Raw genomic sequence first — 18,626 nt, 5'->3', positions numbered from 1 at the left:
GAAATGAACACTTAGGGTGCCCCGGATGGTACATGGGGGTTATTAGCGGCTTGCTAACGAGTTATAGTCAATACCAAGCCTTTGTTTGTAAATTAGCGCCAATTGGTGTTCCGAGTTGAAAGCCGAACCGAAAACCGAATCCAAAAGCGAAATTTGTCGTCCTTAAATTACACCACGTACCTGATGCCAGGGTGTAGAACTTGCCCTACCTTACATGGATTGCTGTTAAACACCAGTGCTCCTCCTCCTTTCCATGTTCATCACAAGATTGGCGATAATTTAAGTTATGAAAATTTGGCGGGCAGCTGAAACTGCCGTGTCAAGACAATTGGCCTAAAGTGTGAAGTGAAAACAACTGTATGGGCCATTGTGGAAACTTGAAAACTGACAACCTTTTTATTTGTGCGATGTTGATGTAATAATTTAGCAGACAGTTGACAAACTGCCACAACAAGACAATTGGCTTAAACCCTAAAATGTACACAATGGCCCAAAATTTTGACTGACAGTTGTGAAACTGTCAAAATATGACATCAGACAATTGGCCTAAATGTATGCAAGCGAACTAAACTGAAGTGTGTGTTTTGTCCCCTATATTCCCTCCTAAACTGCTTTGTATTCCTGGCCTTAACTATTAGCTACAACCACAGTCAAGCCACTAAACTGCATAGGAGTAGGAAACCAGCCTTCCTCCTTTCAGCTGAATGACCTGAAATCTCCAGTTATCTACTTTTAAGTCATGTCTGGTTGAACCTTTAGGCCGAAATGGTTTTAATGATGAAAAGTTTTTTGAAAAATTTTGGTCGAAATAGTTTCACTTGATCACAGTCCCTGTCATCAAGTAAAGCATGGAAAGAATTAAAGTTTTTATTGCGCAGCTAAGCGGGAGACGCAGTCATGAAAATGTCAAGCCAAAGTGGATGCCGAAAATATCCACATTGTAGAGCCAGTGTCCAGTTGAACAAAGTTGAATCTTGTCCGAATAAATCCTCAAAGCAGACCCAGCATCGAATTGAAGAAAAGTCGAATCTTGACCGAAATAACCTGAAAAGGAACCCAATGGACAAACCTTAAGGGAGGAACCACCCAAAACCTTGGGACCCAACTAGCTAATCTAACTACATTAAGTTAAGCCGAATCAGAGGTTTGTTGACCTCTGGCCGAAATTTAGTGTTAAGGTTCATCCAGAGCTTTACAGTATTTTAAAACCTCCCCTACCAACCCACAATCAATGTTACCAACCAACTGCATATGTTTAGATATGCAAAAGAGTCTTCCTTCAGAATCTTTGAACTGACTCGTTCCCACTCTCCTCCTCTGAGTAAATCATAAGTAGCAGTAGACAATGGGAAGGGGGAAAGAGAAGAGGTTACTTCATCTTCCCCACCCTTACATTATCCTTGCATCTTATAATGTCCCCATCAGAGTCGATCAGGTCAGAGTCAGGCCTTGTCTTGCACAGGTGGACTGTATGGTGCTGAAGTGATGGACCAAGCCTGTTCCTCCTCCAAGGTCAAGAAACACTAAACCAAGGAAAGATAACAAGAACTAATTACACAAGGTATGCTGGTAACAAGTTTGCTCCAGAAATTGCAACACATCATACATACAATTAAAAACAGCTGACTGGATTAATCCTTTAAGTTCCAAGTGGAACAAAGGATGTGACTCCTGGCAAAGTTTATAAGTGTGCATTTTTTTTTTTTGTTCTACGTGGGAGGATATCACCAAGACTGATGTCACAATTTTTATAAATTTCGCTCTTTGGAATATTACAGTCTATTGTTTGTTTTTTATTATTATGATTATTGTTATTGTTATTATTATTATTATTATTATTATTATTGTTATTGTTATTGTTATTGTTATTATTATTATTATTATTATTATTACAGTAAAGTGATTTTGGAATCAGATTTGGTTACTGTGGATTAAAAAGACCATTCAAACCCGTAAATTGAATTACTCGCAAATGTTTCAGCCGACTTTGAATGGGTTTACTATTCTAGTCACAAAATGTTAGGAAAACGTAGGTCTCGAATATAATGTAAGCTTCTTTGCATCTATAATTAAAAACACATTTCTCGATACAACAACTATTAAGTCAGTTTATTTTTCATTGAACGATGATCCAGTTATTTCCTTCAAGATTATTTACCAAGTCATGTTTGTCTCATGCAGTTCGCAACAAAATATTCAGAACGCGAGTGTGCGGAGTTACATGAACTGTAAAGCGGCCGAAGTAATTAAAAGTAATTAACTCTACGTACAGAAATTAAAGTTTTTAAAAGAAGCACTTTGCTTAACTCAAGTTTAAGGATTTTAAAGGAAATGGTAATTATCTGTACAGCAAACTGTTGTTGAAGTCGGTGTTAGAAACTCGAGTGTCACATAACTGATTTAAACATTTTCAGGCCGTTATTTACAACTTAAATTCAAGATCCCATAAAACCTAGGCACGATTTTAGAAAAACGGACAACTCATTTGCATCTCACTTAATTTGAATGATTCTTTTTGATATGTTAACAAGTGGCCCGGTATTGTAAAATCGCTCCAAAACCAAATACGCTCATAGTCCAAAACAGAATATTGTTTACGTAGGTGCTAACAAGAAATTTGACTATAAATCGTAAGTCGCATCTTCAGATAATTATGGCGACTTTCTAAGGAATTTCACTTTTCCCTAACTTTTAATTGCGGAATTTAGAAGCAGCAACAATAATTTAAAGAAAAGAATAGTAATTTACCTTTATAGAGCGACTTCGAAAAAAAAAATTTCATTCCGCGAAAAACGCATAACCACTTGAGAAACATTTTGGTTCAGTTTGGCGGCAAACGTCGCGCTTCGCGCGGGAACTCTCTAGCGTTCCTCATTTCTAGAATAATAAGGGAACTTGAAAGAAAATTTTGCGTATAAAAATAATTCCAGCTACTTTTTTTAAATTTAGCTCAAGTGTAACGAGTGAATTTCGCCTACCTGTCGATTTGTGAACTGTCAACATGGTTTTTAATCCGGCATGGCGAGGGCGAGTGTACAGCAAATTTGTGTACGGAGGTGTACGACCAATGTTCTCATTTTCTCTGGCAAACTCTGCCTACAAATACAAAATTACAATTAATTACTAAAGAGGAACTAGTTCGTACGTATAATTTTTTGAGGAAAACGTACGTGAACGGAAAACGAGCTTTTCTTCGCCGCGAATGAAGCAACATTAACTCGCAAACATGTGTTGATTTTTGAAACATTTTGTGGCCTGAAACAATAATACACTCACATGTTTATCGCAGTTAGCTTCTCGTAACTGCAAGAATGTTGCTGAAGCTGGTTACACCGTCAATTAAGTCGGTAAAGAATAGAAATTCCGAGCTTCTTCAGTGAAAAAAATTCACTTCCTTCGAGGTGCATATTTGGCGGGGAATGAAATTTTGAAAGCAGCGCTTTTTTCGGCCGCACATCACGTGATAAACTACTCTGCGCTGATTGGCTTGTTTCGTTGCACGGGCTTTCGTCGACTACGTCATTGACTGTCAGTGACTTTCAATTTGATGAAAAAAGCCATTACGCAGTTTGAAAACTGTAAGTTTAAGATGTTTTAGAAGATATAACTTCGAATTCTGTGAATATTTCCCGTTTCTTCTCGCCATTCAAGATTTTAAAGTAGACTTTCAAGGACGAAGAGGACCCGCGAAATTGAGTAATCCTTAACACCTAGGTTAAACCTTATTTCTTATTGGCTTCCTGACCCACGTGGGTAAGGTCTGGTTTCTGATTGGCTTTTTTAATTGCACTGGCCTTTAAATGGTTTTGCTATGGGTTTCTTGGGGTTTCTTATGAGAAAACACTCGAAAATACCGCACAGCTAAAGGTTAAATGAAGGTTACAGGTTAGCCATTTGTCCTCTGCAAAAGCCACATCGTGAAATGTTCAAAATTCTGCATTTATGTAAGCTATATCGCTCGATTTTCTGTCATGTCTCGCAGGGGAAAGGTGCCCGATAGGTGAAAAAAAAAGAAACTCCTCCACACCTCCCAAACACGCAGGAATAACGTCCCCTTATTTAAGGGCTTATTTTATATTTCGTTAGAGCATGCTTAGGAGACTTCAGTAGAACTTCCTTGTGTTTAATCACAGTATAATGTAACGTGTTTACGGAGTTAGACAAATCTTCCGTTTAGCGTACGCTTTTAGCAAGTGAAAAAGACCCAGCTGGGAGGGGGTCCCGCTCATGGGAAATAAAACCTGAGATGTTTCTTGACCGATGTCCGCTCACGGGGGGTGTGCGTAAGGCGTAGCCTAGGCTCGATTACCAGTCGGCGTTGTTCGGGAAATGGAACTCGCGCTTACTTAGAAAGAAAAGAAGAAATGGCTGTGGACAAACAAGTCTTCCTGCTCTCATCAGGTTCTCCTGTGATTTCTGTAGCCCGCAGCAGGTGGTTTAGCGGGGCAGAGCTCCGATACTCAAAGCGCGATACACGAACACGGAGCGCGCCCTTGTGCTGTGCCCCTGAAACCATCTGCTGTATGATGCGGCCGGCTAAACCTCCGTCACATTATGCGGGCGCGTCTCGGCCGCTTGTGTTCTCGCGCACGCCTTATGTCATCACATGCGTTTTGTTTCTGTCCCTTTTCGCTTGACGGACTAATAAAAAGGCAGAACGGGTTGTAAGGTCCACAATGTAAAATTCGCTGGCATACACTTTTAAAGTACTTGGACGGAAAAGTCACACTCTTCCCAAGTATTTTGTTTATATTCCATGCGAGACTGAAAAAGACCGTGGATTTAAGGAAGTGGAGCCCTGGGGACCAGGGAAAGAGCAAATATTTGTTTTTTTTGTAATAGTACCTTTAGGGCGCGGTGGCTTTGTGACCCCTCAGTCTCTATATTTAACAGCACAGGGGTTGTCTAAGCTTACAAACACCATATGAGCAGTAGATTACATAATCTTGAAGTGGTCCGAGACTGGATACTATGTTAAAAGCCATGTTGTAATTTATCACTCCAAGTTTCCCAGCATTTTTTCACCAACCTGCCGGCAGCTTCCAACCAATTCTTGTCTTAAAACTATGTCCACTTTTTCGAGTCTAATAACGTTTTGTGTTGTACCTTGGTCCTTTTTGCGGACTGAATATCAAGATGGACTACTGTTGGCAAGGTCCTACAGTAAAAGATATTAGATCCCAAAGGTTAAATCTAGTTTCAAGATGGTGGAATATAAGTAATACCTATCCAAAGTTTGACATCATACTCTTTTTCGACCCGTGAAAGAGACGTGATTCTATTAGCGAGAGATGAAGGTTTTGGCGACTGTGGTATCTTTTGATATCAGCCAAAAACTACCAAGGCACTACATAACAAGTTATTGGACCCAAATATTAGACGTCGTGGCAAGTTGGCACTACGTTTATGAGCCATGACTCACATGTTAGGGATTATATTTCCATCCAATGTTTAAGAGACAGGGTTCTAATACCAAGAGGTGAAATATGCGTTCGAAAAGCATGTTATATTGTTTGGAAAATAGCGAAAGCATTCCTAAAAGGTTATTACCGTGTGAAAATCCATAGTTATGCGTGCTTCTAAGTAAGTCTTGATACGTAAACCATATTACATTTGTGTTGTTTAGTTCTGCATGTGCGCAAATGATATTTTCCGGTTGCGTGCGGGGTTAGAAAGCTAGTGATTGCAGCAGTTGTATAAAATCAAAAGGGAAACAAATTGGTAGTGTACTTCTAGCGGGGGAATTGGCAGCAGGAGATTCTGTAGTGAATTGGAAGACAACTTCAGCCCGCCGGGAAATACGCAGTCGTTTCGGTGGGAAACTGGGAAATGGAAACAGTCCTTTCCACCATTCCCGCTTCAGACCTTCGCGTTCTGGACTAGGTATATAAGACACGAAGCCATCAGGCATGCGCAAAAGAGAGTAGCTCTGGAGTCGAGAATGTCCTTTCCAATGGAAGGTTTTCAAATGTTGTCAAATGGTACACACTCATCCCTTCTCATTTTGATTGCTGGTTTTCTACACAGATGGTAAGCGCTCAAGATATCTAAAGTCCCTTCTTATACCGAGCAAGTTTCAAACTCACTGAGAAATAACGATTTCACTGTAACCGTCTGGGAATCCGTGAAACTTAAGAACTGGACTTGAATAAGTCGTAAAAGAAACTTCAATCATAAATTTTTTATTTATTTTTTTTTCACTCGTTTTCTCTCATTGCAGATTATGCGCATGCTATTTGTGCTCCGTTCCCATTCCGCTGACCGTTATGACCCAGACGGTGGGCTAGACGCCTGTGCCCTAGCTGCAAAACAAAATGCAAAATCATTTTAACTGATAATCAATAACTGGCTCTATTAGTTCGAACTTTAATCAGCTTACAGCATTATACAGCCAACTTTCCTCGAAACTATTATTAGTCCGATACTGCTTTATTTACTCAGTTAATGTTATAAAATTTATCTTTGGCCACCAAATTTCCTACAGATAGATGAAAAACGCGAAACCAATACACAGTGGAAATCAAAAGAAAAAATAGGACTTGAATTAAGTAGGAATATCAATTCTATCTTCGAAGTGTTGTCATAATTTTTTTTGATCAATACTTTCATGGTAATTCGGACCGCTAGCTAGGAAAATTAAAACCCAAATTGGCTGTATTCGAGAAGTGAAGCGTGTTCCCATAACAACTTGAGTCTAGGGAACCAACAACAAGGGGTCGGGTGGTAGCTCTCGCAAGGTCTCATACGAATGGCTTGATACCCTTTGAGAGGACAATAGACAAAACAACAGAAACAATGCCCCTAGCCTCAAAACAATAACAGCTGCTAGCAGGAAAAAAAATATTACAAGCTTACGAGAGCTAAAACACTTCTGACAACAAAAACAAAAAGTAAATACTATTTTGAGTAGTTTCAAGTCAGCTGATCTGACCTACCTCGATAATTATTTAGATTAAATGCGGTAGTCTTTTTGTTGAACACTGCAGTTACCGTCTCCCTTCCCTTTGTAACCTTTACCTGATACACAAGCAAAACAAATATTACTCGGCGACCCTTGGAATCAATAAAACGGGGTAGAGGCAGGAGTAAAGTTTCAGTTTAGTGCTAGTAGATCATGCAGCAGGCCATTTTCTTTGGTTTTAAATTACCACGCTAAGTAATTGGCTTAAAATAGCGAAGCGACAACTTCTGGTCGGGGGATCATTTGCGGTACAATTTGGGGATGATTTGCAGTCCCGAGATCATTTGCAGGCCTGTAAAACTCGTTCGCGCAGATTTTCCCGCGCATCGGGCCGACTTCATGCATTTGCTTCGAGTGTTGATTGGTTAATTGGACTGGCTACCTCCTTCATGGTTGGTCAGAGGGATGTCATCGGTTTTGGTTTTACAATACACAATTGAAAACCGCTCTAAGTGTTAACTTTTGTAGAGGCAAATTACTTCAAGTGCCAGTGCCTGAACTTTTTGAACTACGTCACTAAAGATACTTTTACCGGAAATATCACTGTACCTCTTTAAGAGTCCAATCAATTGTTGTCGCTGCTCTTACCCGAATCCATTCCATAATACCCACATTAATATCCCTGAAACTGCCTTTGATGACGAGTTGGTTACTAAAGGGAGTAAACAAGAGAAAATTGGCAATAAGAACCGATTTTTATAGATTTTTCCTCCCTGTAACCGTACGGGAGATAAATTTGACGAGAGCTATCATCGGTAGTCCCAGTTCTCGATCCCAGTGCTACTCGTTTTAAAATTGCCGACCACATGACCAAAAGAAACGGAGGCTCTGGGGACGAGAAAGAGGACCGGAATCGCATTTTGTGGGCGCTGCTGGAATTCTTTTTACATCAATAAATAAATAAGTAAATAAATAAATAACTAAATAACTAACTAAATAAATAAATAAATTAATTAATTGACTACTTCCCCGATGGGGCTTTTCAGGGCCAAAGAAACCAAATGATGAAACAAATAAAGATTTTAAGGAAAACGACCAATTTTTTAAGTTTAAAAGACATGTTTCGACAGAACTTCTGTCATCTTCAGTTGAATGAATGATTACAAAGCAAGTTGAATAATAAGTAGACAAAAATGCTGATTGAGACAAATATTAACAACAGAACGTGAAAAGGTGTATATTAAAAGGATAATTTTAGATTTACATGGTGTAATTGCTGATTGAGGCAAGGTAGTTCTTTTTGAATATGGATAGCCTCCTTTATCTTGAGTTGAAAGCTGGTAGTGGCGTGATCTAAAATATGAAAGCAGTCTATTGAACACAATGAGCGACAACGTTCAGAATTCTGAAGCTGTTTGAAGATGTGAGAGGCCCTATCAACGGCTAAGTGCTCACGTACGCGTGTGGAAAAATATGTCGGGAGGTTTCGCGGACATAACAGGCATTACAGCCCGCACATGTAAACTTATAAGCCACACGTGAACGAAGCCCGCCGGGGATAGGGTCTTTCACACCAAAAAGGTTACCTATCTTAAAGGAAGAAAAAGCTAATTTCATGTCTAAATCATTACAATAGCGCTTGATTAAGTGTCGAATCTTCTTCTGAGTGATGACAGAGAAATGGCCTATGTACGGCAGCTTAAAGTAAAACGTGGGCGAGGTGGTAAGGGGGTAGCCCCGGGGACAATGATTGCTATGGGTCCCAGTGATGTAACGGTTAACCACTTTTTCAATTAAATGGGCAGGGAAAAGGTTCTTTTTGAGAATTTCAGTAAGCTTGGTTATATCCTCGTGTAACCCCGACCAAGTGTTGTTGATCTTGTAGGCCCTGTCAACAAGAGTCCTAATGAGACCTACTTTAAATGAGTACGAGGTGAAGCTAAAATAATTAGTTAATAACCCAGTGAAGGTTTTCTTACGGTAAACCCTAGTTAGGAAGGAATTAGTGTCACTATTATCAATAAGGACATCTAGAAAGGGTAATTTGCGATTAAGTTCTTTTTCCATAGTAAACCTTATGTTGGGGTGCCTAGAGTTAATGTAGTCAAAAAATATAACAGCATCGTGCTCCGAGTGAAATAAACAAAAGTGTCGTCAACATACCTACGATAAAATAAAATTTTAGAATATTGAAAATTTTCCAACCATAGTTTTTCATGATGCCCCATAAAAAGATTGGCTAATACGGGAGCAAGGGGAGACCCCATGGCCACACCGTCAATTTGGTCATAGAAAGAACCGTTAAATAAGAAATGGGTCTGGGCGGTGGCTACAGTGAAAAGGCTTCTAAGTTCAGGCTTACTTAACTTGAGGTCAGGATTGCCCTCGGAAATGTAATTGACCGCCAGATCAATACATTCCTCAAGAGGTATGTTAGTAAAGAGACTTTCAACATCGAAGGAAACCATAAATTTACCAAACATAGATAAAGATTGAATGTCCTGTACAAAAGTACTACTTATTGTTCAACTTGCTTTGTAATCATTCATTCAACTGAAGATGACAGAAGTTCTGTCGAAACATGTCTTTTAAACTTAAAAAATTGGTCGTTTTCCTCAAAATCTTTACGTGTCTGCTGCTATCTAGACCTTATGAAACAAATATTGCAAATGAACATAACATAGTTGCAAATCCCAACTGGAAGGAGGCAGAACACTTGGCTATTTACAAGCGTTGCCGAAGAGTTGAACTAGGGTCTACTGAGAAACAAATCCAGCTTAGTGGTCAGAGCGCCCTAACCACTCGGCCATGCCGTCTCCCCCTTCTTCACCTATAAAAGGTATCAGTTCTCTCTGATTCCAAACGTATTGTGTTCCCAGCTGCCAGGATAAACATTGATCAATTTATTAAACATGCTAAGCTATACCAGCCCCCCCCCCCCCCCCTCCAGCCCCCCGACCGGGACCCGCCATTTCGGCTGAAGACATGATGAACATTTCATACCCTTCTGTCGCTTTGTTGGTCAAGTATTTGAATTTAGTTTCTGTGTTATCTTCTCCTTCAATCACAACAGCCAGTGACAAGATATTTTTAGTCTCTGTGTCCGATCCGTAAACTTTGACCGAGTAGGAAACTGTTGAAATAAACAGAATGAACATGAAAGGAGCATGCTATGAAATAAGACAGGCTCCACATGCATTTTTTTCTAGAATGATACGTACATGTATGCATGGGTAATCGTAGATAAGGAACTTCAAGTGTTCTACTGGATATCTTACGAGTGAACTGCGCTCACTCCTAAGATATAAAGTTGAACACGAGAATAGAAATTCCATATCTAAAAGCAACCATGTATTATTTTGTTTGTTACATAAACATAAAAATAACGACGTTTTTGACGATTTTTGGAAGATTTCCGACCAGTTTCCGAAAATTTTTAAGTATTCTCCAAACGATTCCTAAGCCCACGCACGTTTCCGAAGACATTTTCCGAAAATTTCCGAAGATTACCGAAGTTGCAGAAGACTTTCGAGGAACATCTGAAGATGTTTCGATTAACACCAACAAATTTAAGTACAGTGAAAGGGTCAAGCATGCCTTGATATCAAACATCACGTCATTGATATCATTACAGTTAAATTATCGTAGGTTTACTCACATGTTCAATTTCGGCTTTTCTCAGGGCCGGAAATCCTTGTAAATCACCGAAGTTGATACAATATATACAGTTTTAAGCCGTTGACGATTGAAAGCTTTCGACTGAGAATTTCAGGTCCAAGGCCAAAACACAGTGGTTCTGTACGCAGCGGCTTCTAAGTAGCTCTAAATACCCTCATAAGAATGGTTTCTTAACTTTATCTCAATAATTTCTTTCATCATATTTAAATTTATTTATACTTTTTTGCGTCATTCTCATTCTACTTACCGTATGGATTAAGCCAGGCTCTAACTGCAAAGCAAAATACGAGATAAGTTTATTAAATTGACTTCATAAAGCTGTTTGTGTTACACTTTAATATCATAATGGCCATATGCCACTATTATTACGCAGTGCGGTCAAGAGAGCATGAATAGGAGAATTATTCTGCCTTCTCTGATGAAGGCTCGATTTCCGCCGCTCTCTCGAGTCTGGTCTACGTTCCTCCGCGAGAAGAGACGGCTGAACGCGTGAGCGTCAACTTTCGGGGGAGGAGGTAAGTAAGTTAGTAAAATCCTTTATTTAAATACGATAAGATTAAAAGCATTACATGCTTGAGGGGTCATGTGTAACTAACTAGTATCTAAGTAACCTACCAGTTAAAGTGGATAAAATATATCAAATGCATAATCACACTTAAAAGTAAATCCAATACAATGCATAATATATAGCGGGTAGGCGTATAATAAATAAGCCAGGAATGAGCAATCGTACAATTTTTTAACAATTAGAGAGGTTTCATTTTCGTGGTGTAGTCCTTAATTGCACTCGCTTTCATACGATTTCCTATACTAATAATAGAGTTCAGAAAATTATCATACGGTACTAGGAAACCTTGAGCATAGAGTGGTTTTCAATTGAGTGTCCTAAAACCAAAACCAAACCAATTACTTACCAATTAGACTACTATGGGTGCATTGGAAAGTTTTAGCTTGAATAAGGTCTAGTTTTAAGAGTACACATGGGCATTAGATTTCTAGAACAAATAATATTTTCCAGCTGTTGTTTTGGCGTCAGGACGTACCAGAATACCAGCGGATGTCGGAGGGCCATACTGGAATAGTTTCCTTGAACACTGCAGTTCGCGTTTCGTCTCCCTTTGTAACCTTTACCTGATACAAAAACACACCAAATATTCTTTAAGTGACATGTTCTGAGCATTTGAGTGACACAAAATTAATGGCTAGTTTAGAGCTACTTATTGTATTACTCTTACTGCAGATACCAGGTCTAAACATGCGCATCTTTTCCGCTTGTTTGTCAATATAAACCAGTCTTTCGCCCACCGGTGGCAAACGTAAGCGAGCAAGCATAAATGAAGTAAGTAGGCAGGTAGATAGGTAGGTAGGTAAGTGAGAAAGTAATGTATTGTAGGTAATTTATGTGTCATTCATAAATTAGTAAACGCATGGAAACAAAGTAATGATATATAACTGAGCAATGCATTGTACTAAATGTATTTTATAATAAGTATTATATGTCGTGTGTGGAATGGAATTTAATAATAATAAAAGCAGTCGTACACTGCTGTTCCTCTGTCCCTGGCCGGGACATTGTGTTATTTTCTTGGGCAAGACACTTTACTCTCACGGAACCTTGCGATGGACTAGCATCCCATCCAGGGGGGATTAGAAATACTCCTGGTCACTTCATGCTGCTGAAACCAGGATAAGCTCCGGCCTGATGGGCCACTTGGCTCGTATGCAGACTTTACCATTTTCCTACCTACCTCGTTAAGGTTCCAGGTATCACTTCCGAAAAAGCTGTTTTTGACTCTTCTTGGTCTTATCTCAATCCTCTCCACAGTGCCCACATCAAGATCATAGAACTCTGATACAATTTCGTGCAGGTTGCTTAAAAGAGTAAATCAATTGACGATAGATCTAAACTCAAATAAGTTACCTATATTCTAAATTTTACTGTTCAAAATTATTCTGTTTGCCGCAAGTTCAGGGAACTACCATATATAAGCAGTCTCAGTTGAAGGCATTCCTGGTTGAACAAGTCCAGATATAGAGAGCTGAAATAGGGTATCAGTTTTAGGGGTATCAGTTTTAGGGCCCGTAAAGCCATTTTTAGTTCATGTGTATCTAAAAACGGAGAAGTTTATACGCCTGAAACTTCTTATATGAAGGGAACCTCTCTTCATATTAAGAATATGTGAATAAAACAGCTCTGTAATCGTTAGGTTCGAGATTTTGCTATGGCTTTACGGGTCGGAACAGAGTTTCCTGGGGTTTCGAGAAAAGGGCCCCAGGTCTGAAAAAGGGAATCGAAAGTCACTATACTTTGGTCTGAATTAGGGTAAGGGTTTCAAGGAACGCACTGCACATCCCCACCTAATCTCGGGGAGTCCCCGGGTTTGTCTGCTACAACTTGGAACAATTAGTCCTTTCCTCAGAGGGAAGTATTGGCTGAAAAAATCACGTGACGGAAAGAGTTCTAACAGCGTGTACCTATCCTTAGATATAAAGAGTTTAAATAAGGTATCCATTTTAGAGTCACCTCCGAAATCACATGTTTTGTTCTGAATTAGGCCGGTAGGAGCTTCAACAAACGCACCGCACTTCCCCACATAGGTTCTCTGAATACCCTCCCGGTTTTACCTTCTTGGAACCATTAGTTCTCTCCTGAGAGGGAAGTTGTTGCTAGAAACCCAGCCTAGGGAAAGGCCAGGGCTGTATCAGATACTAGGAGAGTCACCAGTATCTCAACTGAACCTGACATTCGAGGAGAACAGACCTAGACGAATTTACAAAAAAGCTCTTAGACACGTTTTAAAAACTGTTCAATCGCTGTAGTTTGACATAAAAACTGTTATATCGAACTACTGGGATTTAGCAGTTTTGATATCATTTCTGAGACTTGTTTTTAACTGGGTCTAGTGCGTATAAAGACGTGATGTCTTGTTCTGCTCGTTAATTCCAACACGTTCCTAAGCTCAACATTTAAAATTTCTAATGAGACCTGACATTCGGTTGCAGCCAATGCATTTGTCAATATTTGAATTGGCAAGAGTGATCGTTCAAAAGGGAAATCTTAGAAGGAAACGGAATTAGGAGTTAGTTTAGAGTCCCCGGGACTGGAAAATATTCCCCAAGTTCCGGGAAATAGAGCTCAATTTGGTGAAAATCACGATCCGCCCAAGGCGGCACGGCTACTCTATGAGTCTTAAAGTGAGGTGGGGCTATATTTGGACCTAGAAGCTCGACACCCAGTGTGCGCTACTTTTACGTGTGTCCATTTCAGTGAAAACTAAGGCCATCTGGAGTTAGTTTAGAGTACCCGGGACTGGAAAAAGTCCCTCAAGTTCCGGCAATTCGGGCCAAAGTTGCTCAAAATGACGATGCGCGTAAGGCGGTCTCGGCTACTCTTTTAGTCTTGAAATGAAGTGGGGCAATATTTCGGTCTAGAAGCTTGAAACCCAGCGTAAGCTACTTTTACCTGTGTGCATTTCACTAAAAACTAAGGCCATCAGGAGTTAGTTTAGAGTCCCCGGCACTGGAAAATATCATTCAAGTTCCGGCAATTCGAGCCAAAGTTGCTGAAAATCACGCTGCGCGTAAGGCGCTCTCGGCTACTCTTTCAGTCTTAAAATAAAGTGGGGCTATATTTCGGCCTAGACCCTCGACACGCAGCGTGCGCTTCTTTTACCTGTGTCCGTTTCACTGAAAACTAAGGCCATCAAGGGTTAATTAAGAGTCCCTGGGACTGGAAAATATCCCCTTAAGTTCCGGCAAATCAAGCCAAAGTTGCTGAGAATCACGATGCGCGTAAGGCGGTCTCGGCTACTGTTTCAGTCTTAAAATGAAGTGGGGCTATATTTCGGCCTAGAAGCTCGACACCGAGGAAGCGCTTCTTTTACCTGTGTCCATTTCACTGAAAACTAAGCCCATCCGGAGTTAGTTTAGAGTCCCTGGGACTGGAAAATATCCCTCAATGTCCGGCAAATCGAGCCAAAGTTGCCCAAAATCACGATGCGCGTCAGGCAGTCTCGGCTATTCTTTTAGTCTTAAAATGAAGTAGGGCTATATTTCGGCCTAGAAGCTCAACACCGAGCGTATCCTTCTTTTACCTGTGTCCATTTCACTGAAAACTAAGGCCATCAGGAGTTAGGTTAGAGTCCCTGGGACTGGAAAATATCTCCCAAGTTACGGCAAATCGAGCCAAAATTGCTCAAAATCACGATGGGCGTGAGGCGGTCTCGGCTACTCTTTGAGTCTTAAAATGAAGTGGGCCTATATTTCGGACTAGAACAACGACACCGAGCATGCGATCCTTTTGCCTGTGTCCATTTCAGTGAAAACTAAGGCCATTAGGAGTTAGTTTAGAGTCCCCGGGACTGGAAAATTTCCCCCAAGTTCCGGGAAATCGAGCCAAAGTTGGTCAAAATCACGATGCGTGTAAGGCGGTGTCAACTACTCTTTCAGTTTTAAAGTGAAGTTGGGCTATATTTCGGTCAGAAGCTCGAAAGTAATCGTTCAAAAGGTTTTGCTGTGTCCATTTCACTGCAAACCAAGGCCATGAGGAGTGAAAATATGCCCCAAGCTCCGGGAAATCCAGCCGAAGTTGGTGAAAATCACGATGCGCGTAAAGCGGTCTCGGCTACTTTTTCAGTGTTAAAGTGAAGTTGGGCTATATTTCGGCCTAGAAGCTCGAAAGTGAGCGCTCAGTCGTTTTACCTGTGTCCATTTCACTGCAAACCAAGGTCATCAGGAGTTAGTTTAGAGTTCCCGAGTTTGGAAAATATCTCCAAAATTCCGGGAAATCACATTCCGCGTAAGGGGATATCGGCTACTCTTTCAGTCTTAAAGTGAAGTGGGGCTATATTTCGGCCAAGAAGCTCGAAAGTGAGTGATGAAAAAGTTTTGCTGTGTCCATTTCACTGCAAACCAAGGCAATCAGGAGTTTGTTTAGAGTCCCCGGGAATGAAAAACATCCCCCAAGTTCCGGGAAATCGAGCCGAATTGTTGGTCAAAATTACTATGCGCGCAAGGCGGTCTTGGCTAGTCTTTCAGTCTTAAAGTGAAGTGGGGCTATATTTCGGCCCAGAAGCTCGAAAGTAAGCGTTCAAAAAGTTTTGCTGTGTCCATTGGACTGGAAACCAAGGCCACCAGAAGTTAGTTTAGAGTCTTCGGGGATGAAAAATATCCCCCAAGTTCCGCAAAATCGAACCAAAGTTTGTAAAAATCACAATGCGCGCAAGGCGGTCTCGGCTAGTCTTTCAGTCTTAAGGTTAAGTGGGGCTAGATTTCGGCCCAGAAGCTCGAAAGTGAGCGTTCAAAACGTTTTCCAATGTCCATTTCACTGCAAACCAAGGCAATCAGAAGTTAGTTTAGAGTCCTCGGGACTGGAAAATATCCCCCAGATTGCGGGAAATCGAGCCGAAGTTGGTCAAAATCACAATGCGCGCAAGGCGGTCTCGGCTAGTGTTTCAGTCTTAAAGTGAAGTGGGGCTATATTTCGACCCAGAAGATCGAAAGTGAGCGTTTAAAACGTTTTGCTGTGTCCATTTCACTGCAAACCAAGGCCACCAGGAGTTACTTTAGAGTCGCCGGGACTAAAAAATATCCCCGAAGTTCCGGGAAATCGAGCCGAAGTTGGTCAAAATCCTGATGCGCGCAAGGCGGTCTCGGCTAGTCTTCAGTCTTGAGGTTAAGTGGGGCTAGATTTCTGCCCAGAAGCTCGAAAATGAGCGTTCAAAAAGTTTTACTGTGTCCATTTCACTGCAAACCAAGCCCATCAGGAGTTAGTTTAGAGTACCCGGGACTGGAAAATATCCCCCAAGTTCCAAGAAATTGAGCTGAAGTTGGTCAAAATCACGATGCGCTCAAGGCGGTTTCGGCTACTCTTTCTGTCTTAAAATAAAGTGTGGCTATATTTCGGCCTAAAAGCTCGACACCGAGCGTGCGCTCCTTTTACCGGTGTCCATTTCACTGAGAAGTAAGTCCATCAGGATTTAGTTTAGAGTTTCCGGGACTGGAAAATATCCCCCAAGTTCCGGCAAATCGAGCCAAAGTTGCGGAAAATCACTATGCGCGTAAGGCGGTCTCGGCTACTCTTTCACTCTTAAAAAGAAGTGCGTCTATATTTCGGCTTAGAAGCTCGACACCGAGCGCGCGCTCCGTTTACCTCTGTTTATTTCACTGAGAACAAAGCCCATCAGGAGTTAGTTTAGAGTCCCCCGGACTGGAAAATATCCCCCTAGTTTCAGCTAATCAAGCCAAAGTTGCTCAAAATCACGATGCGCGTAAGGCGGTCTCAGCTACTCTTCCAGTCTCAAAATAGAGTGGGGCTATATTTCGGCCTAGAAGCTCGACACCCAGCGTGCGCTCCTTTTACCTGTGTCCATTTCACTGAGAACTAAGGCCATCAGGAGTTAGTTTAGAGTCCCCGCGACTGGAAAATATCCCCCAAGTTTCGGCAAATGGAGCCAAAGCTGCAAAAATCACGATGCCCGTAAGGCGGTCTCGGCTACTTTTTCAGTCTTAAAATGAAGCAGGGCTATATTTCGGCCTACAAGCTAGACACCGAGCCTGCGCTACTTTTGCCTGTGTCCATTTCACTGAAAACTAAGGTCGTCAGGAGTTACTTTAGAGTCCCTGGGACTGGAAAATATCCCCCAAGTTCCGCAAATAAAGCCAAAGTTGCTCAAAATCACGATACGCGTAAGGGGGTCTCGGCTACTCTTTCAGTCTTAAAATGAAGTGGGGCTATATTTCGGCCTAGAAGCTCGACACCAAGCGTGCACTCGTCTTACCTGTGTCCATTTCACTAAAGACTAAAGCCATCAGCAGTTAGTTTAGAGTCCCCGGCACTGGAAAATATCCCCCAATTTCCAGTAAATCGAGCTAAAGTTGCTCAAAATCACGGTGCGCGTAAGGCGGTCTCGGCTACTCTTTCAGTCTTAAAATGAAGTGGGGCTATATTTCGGCCCAGAAGCTCTACACCGAGCGTGCGCTCCTTTTGTCTGTGTACATTTCACTGAAAACTAAGGCATTCAGGAGTTAGTGTGGACTCCTCGGGTCGGGATAATATTCCCCAAGTTCCGGCAAATCGAGCCAAAGTTGCTCAAAATCACGATGGGCGTAAGGTGGTCTCGGCTACTCTTTCAGTCTTAAAATGAAGTGGGGCTATAATTTGGCCTAGAAGCTCGACACCGAGCGTGCGCTCCTTTTGGCTGTCTCAATTTAACTGAAAAGTAAGGCCATCAGGAGTTAGGTTAGAGTCCCCGCGACTGGAAACTATCCCCCAAGTTGCAACAAATCGGGCCAAAGTTGCTCAAAATCACGATGCGCGAAAGGTGGTCTCGGCTACTCTTTAAGTCTTAAAATGAAGTCGGGCTATATTTTTTGGCCTAGAAGCTCGACACCAAGCGTGCGCTCCTTTTGCCTGTGTCCATTTCACTGAAAACTAAGGCCATCAGGAGTTAGTTTAGAGTCCCTCGCACCGGAAAATATCCCCCAAGTTCCAGCAAATCGAGCCAAAGTCGCTCAAAATCACGATGGGCGTAAGGCGGTCTCGGCCACTCTTTCAGTCTTAAAATGAAGTGAAGCTATTTCGGCCTAGAAGCTTGAAACCGAGCGTGCGCTCCTTTTGCCTGTCTCCATTTCACTGAAACCTAACGCCATCAGGAGTAAGTTTAGACTCCCCGAGACTGGAAAATATCCCCCAAGTTCCGGCAATTGGAGCCAAAGTACCTCAAGATCACGATGCGCGTAAGGCGGTCTCAGCTACTCTTTCAGTCTTAAAATGAAGTGGGGCTACAGTTCGGCCTAGAAGCTCGACACCGAGCGTGCGCTCCTTTTGCCTGTGTCCATTTCACTGAAAACTAAGCCCATCAGGAGTTAGTTTAGAGTCCCCAGGACTGGAAAATATCCCCCAATTTCCGAGAAATGGAGCCGAATATGAACAAAATCACAATGCGGGCAATGAAGTCTCGGCTATATTTCGGCCCAGAAGCTCGAAACGGAATGTTCAACAGATTTTGCTCTGTCCATTTCACTGCAAACGAAAGCCATCTGCAGT

General features: G+C 41.5%; 1 protein-coding gene across 1 annotated transcript; it reads right to left on the bottom strand.

Annotated features, from left to right (window-relative positions):
* Positions 1 to 6,204: 6,204 nt before the first annotated feature.
* Positions 6,205 to 11,164, bottom strand: LOC149113602 (uncharacterized). Its single transcript, XM_089287362.1, has 6 exons — positions 11,149 to 11,164; positions 10,827 to 10,850; positions 9,905 to 10,034; positions 7,511 to 7,613; positions 6,936 to 7,017; positions 6,205 to 6,302 (listed from the first exon to the last, which is right to left on the bottom strand). The coding sequence occupies exons 1-6, from the start codon at positions 11,162 to 11,164 to the stop codon at positions 6,265 to 6,267; spliced, it is 393 nt and encodes a 130-aa protein (XP_089143488.1). The 3' UTR covers positions 6,205 to 6,264.
* Between the last annotated feature and the right edge of the window lie 7,462 nt (positions 11,165 to 18,626).

This window comes from Orbicella faveolata, unplaced genomic scaffold, assembly GCF_042242905.1.
Source record: "Orbicella faveolata isolate gen_17 unplaced genomic scaffold, um_ofav_v1 contig_14, whole genome shotgun sequence".
NCBI classification, from domain to species: Eukaryota; Metazoa; Cnidaria; class Anthozoa; order Scleractinia; family Merulinidae; genus Orbicella; species Orbicella faveolata.
The sequence above is the reverse complement of the archived record's forward strand: the minus strand, read 5'-3'. Positions and strand labels throughout refer to the sequence as shown.

Excerpts from the sequence above, each read along its gene's own strand:
- LOC149113602 (XM_089287362.1), bottom strand. Across the intron at positions 7,614-9,904 it reads ACCAACAAAGCGACAGAAGG|TAACCAACTCGTCATCAAAG; the intron begins GTATGAAATGTT and ends TACTCCCTTTAG. Across the intron at positions 6,303-6,935 it reads TAATCTAAATAATTATCGAG|CTAGGGCACAGGCGTCTAGC; the intron begins GTAGGTCAGATC and ends TTTGTTTTGCAG.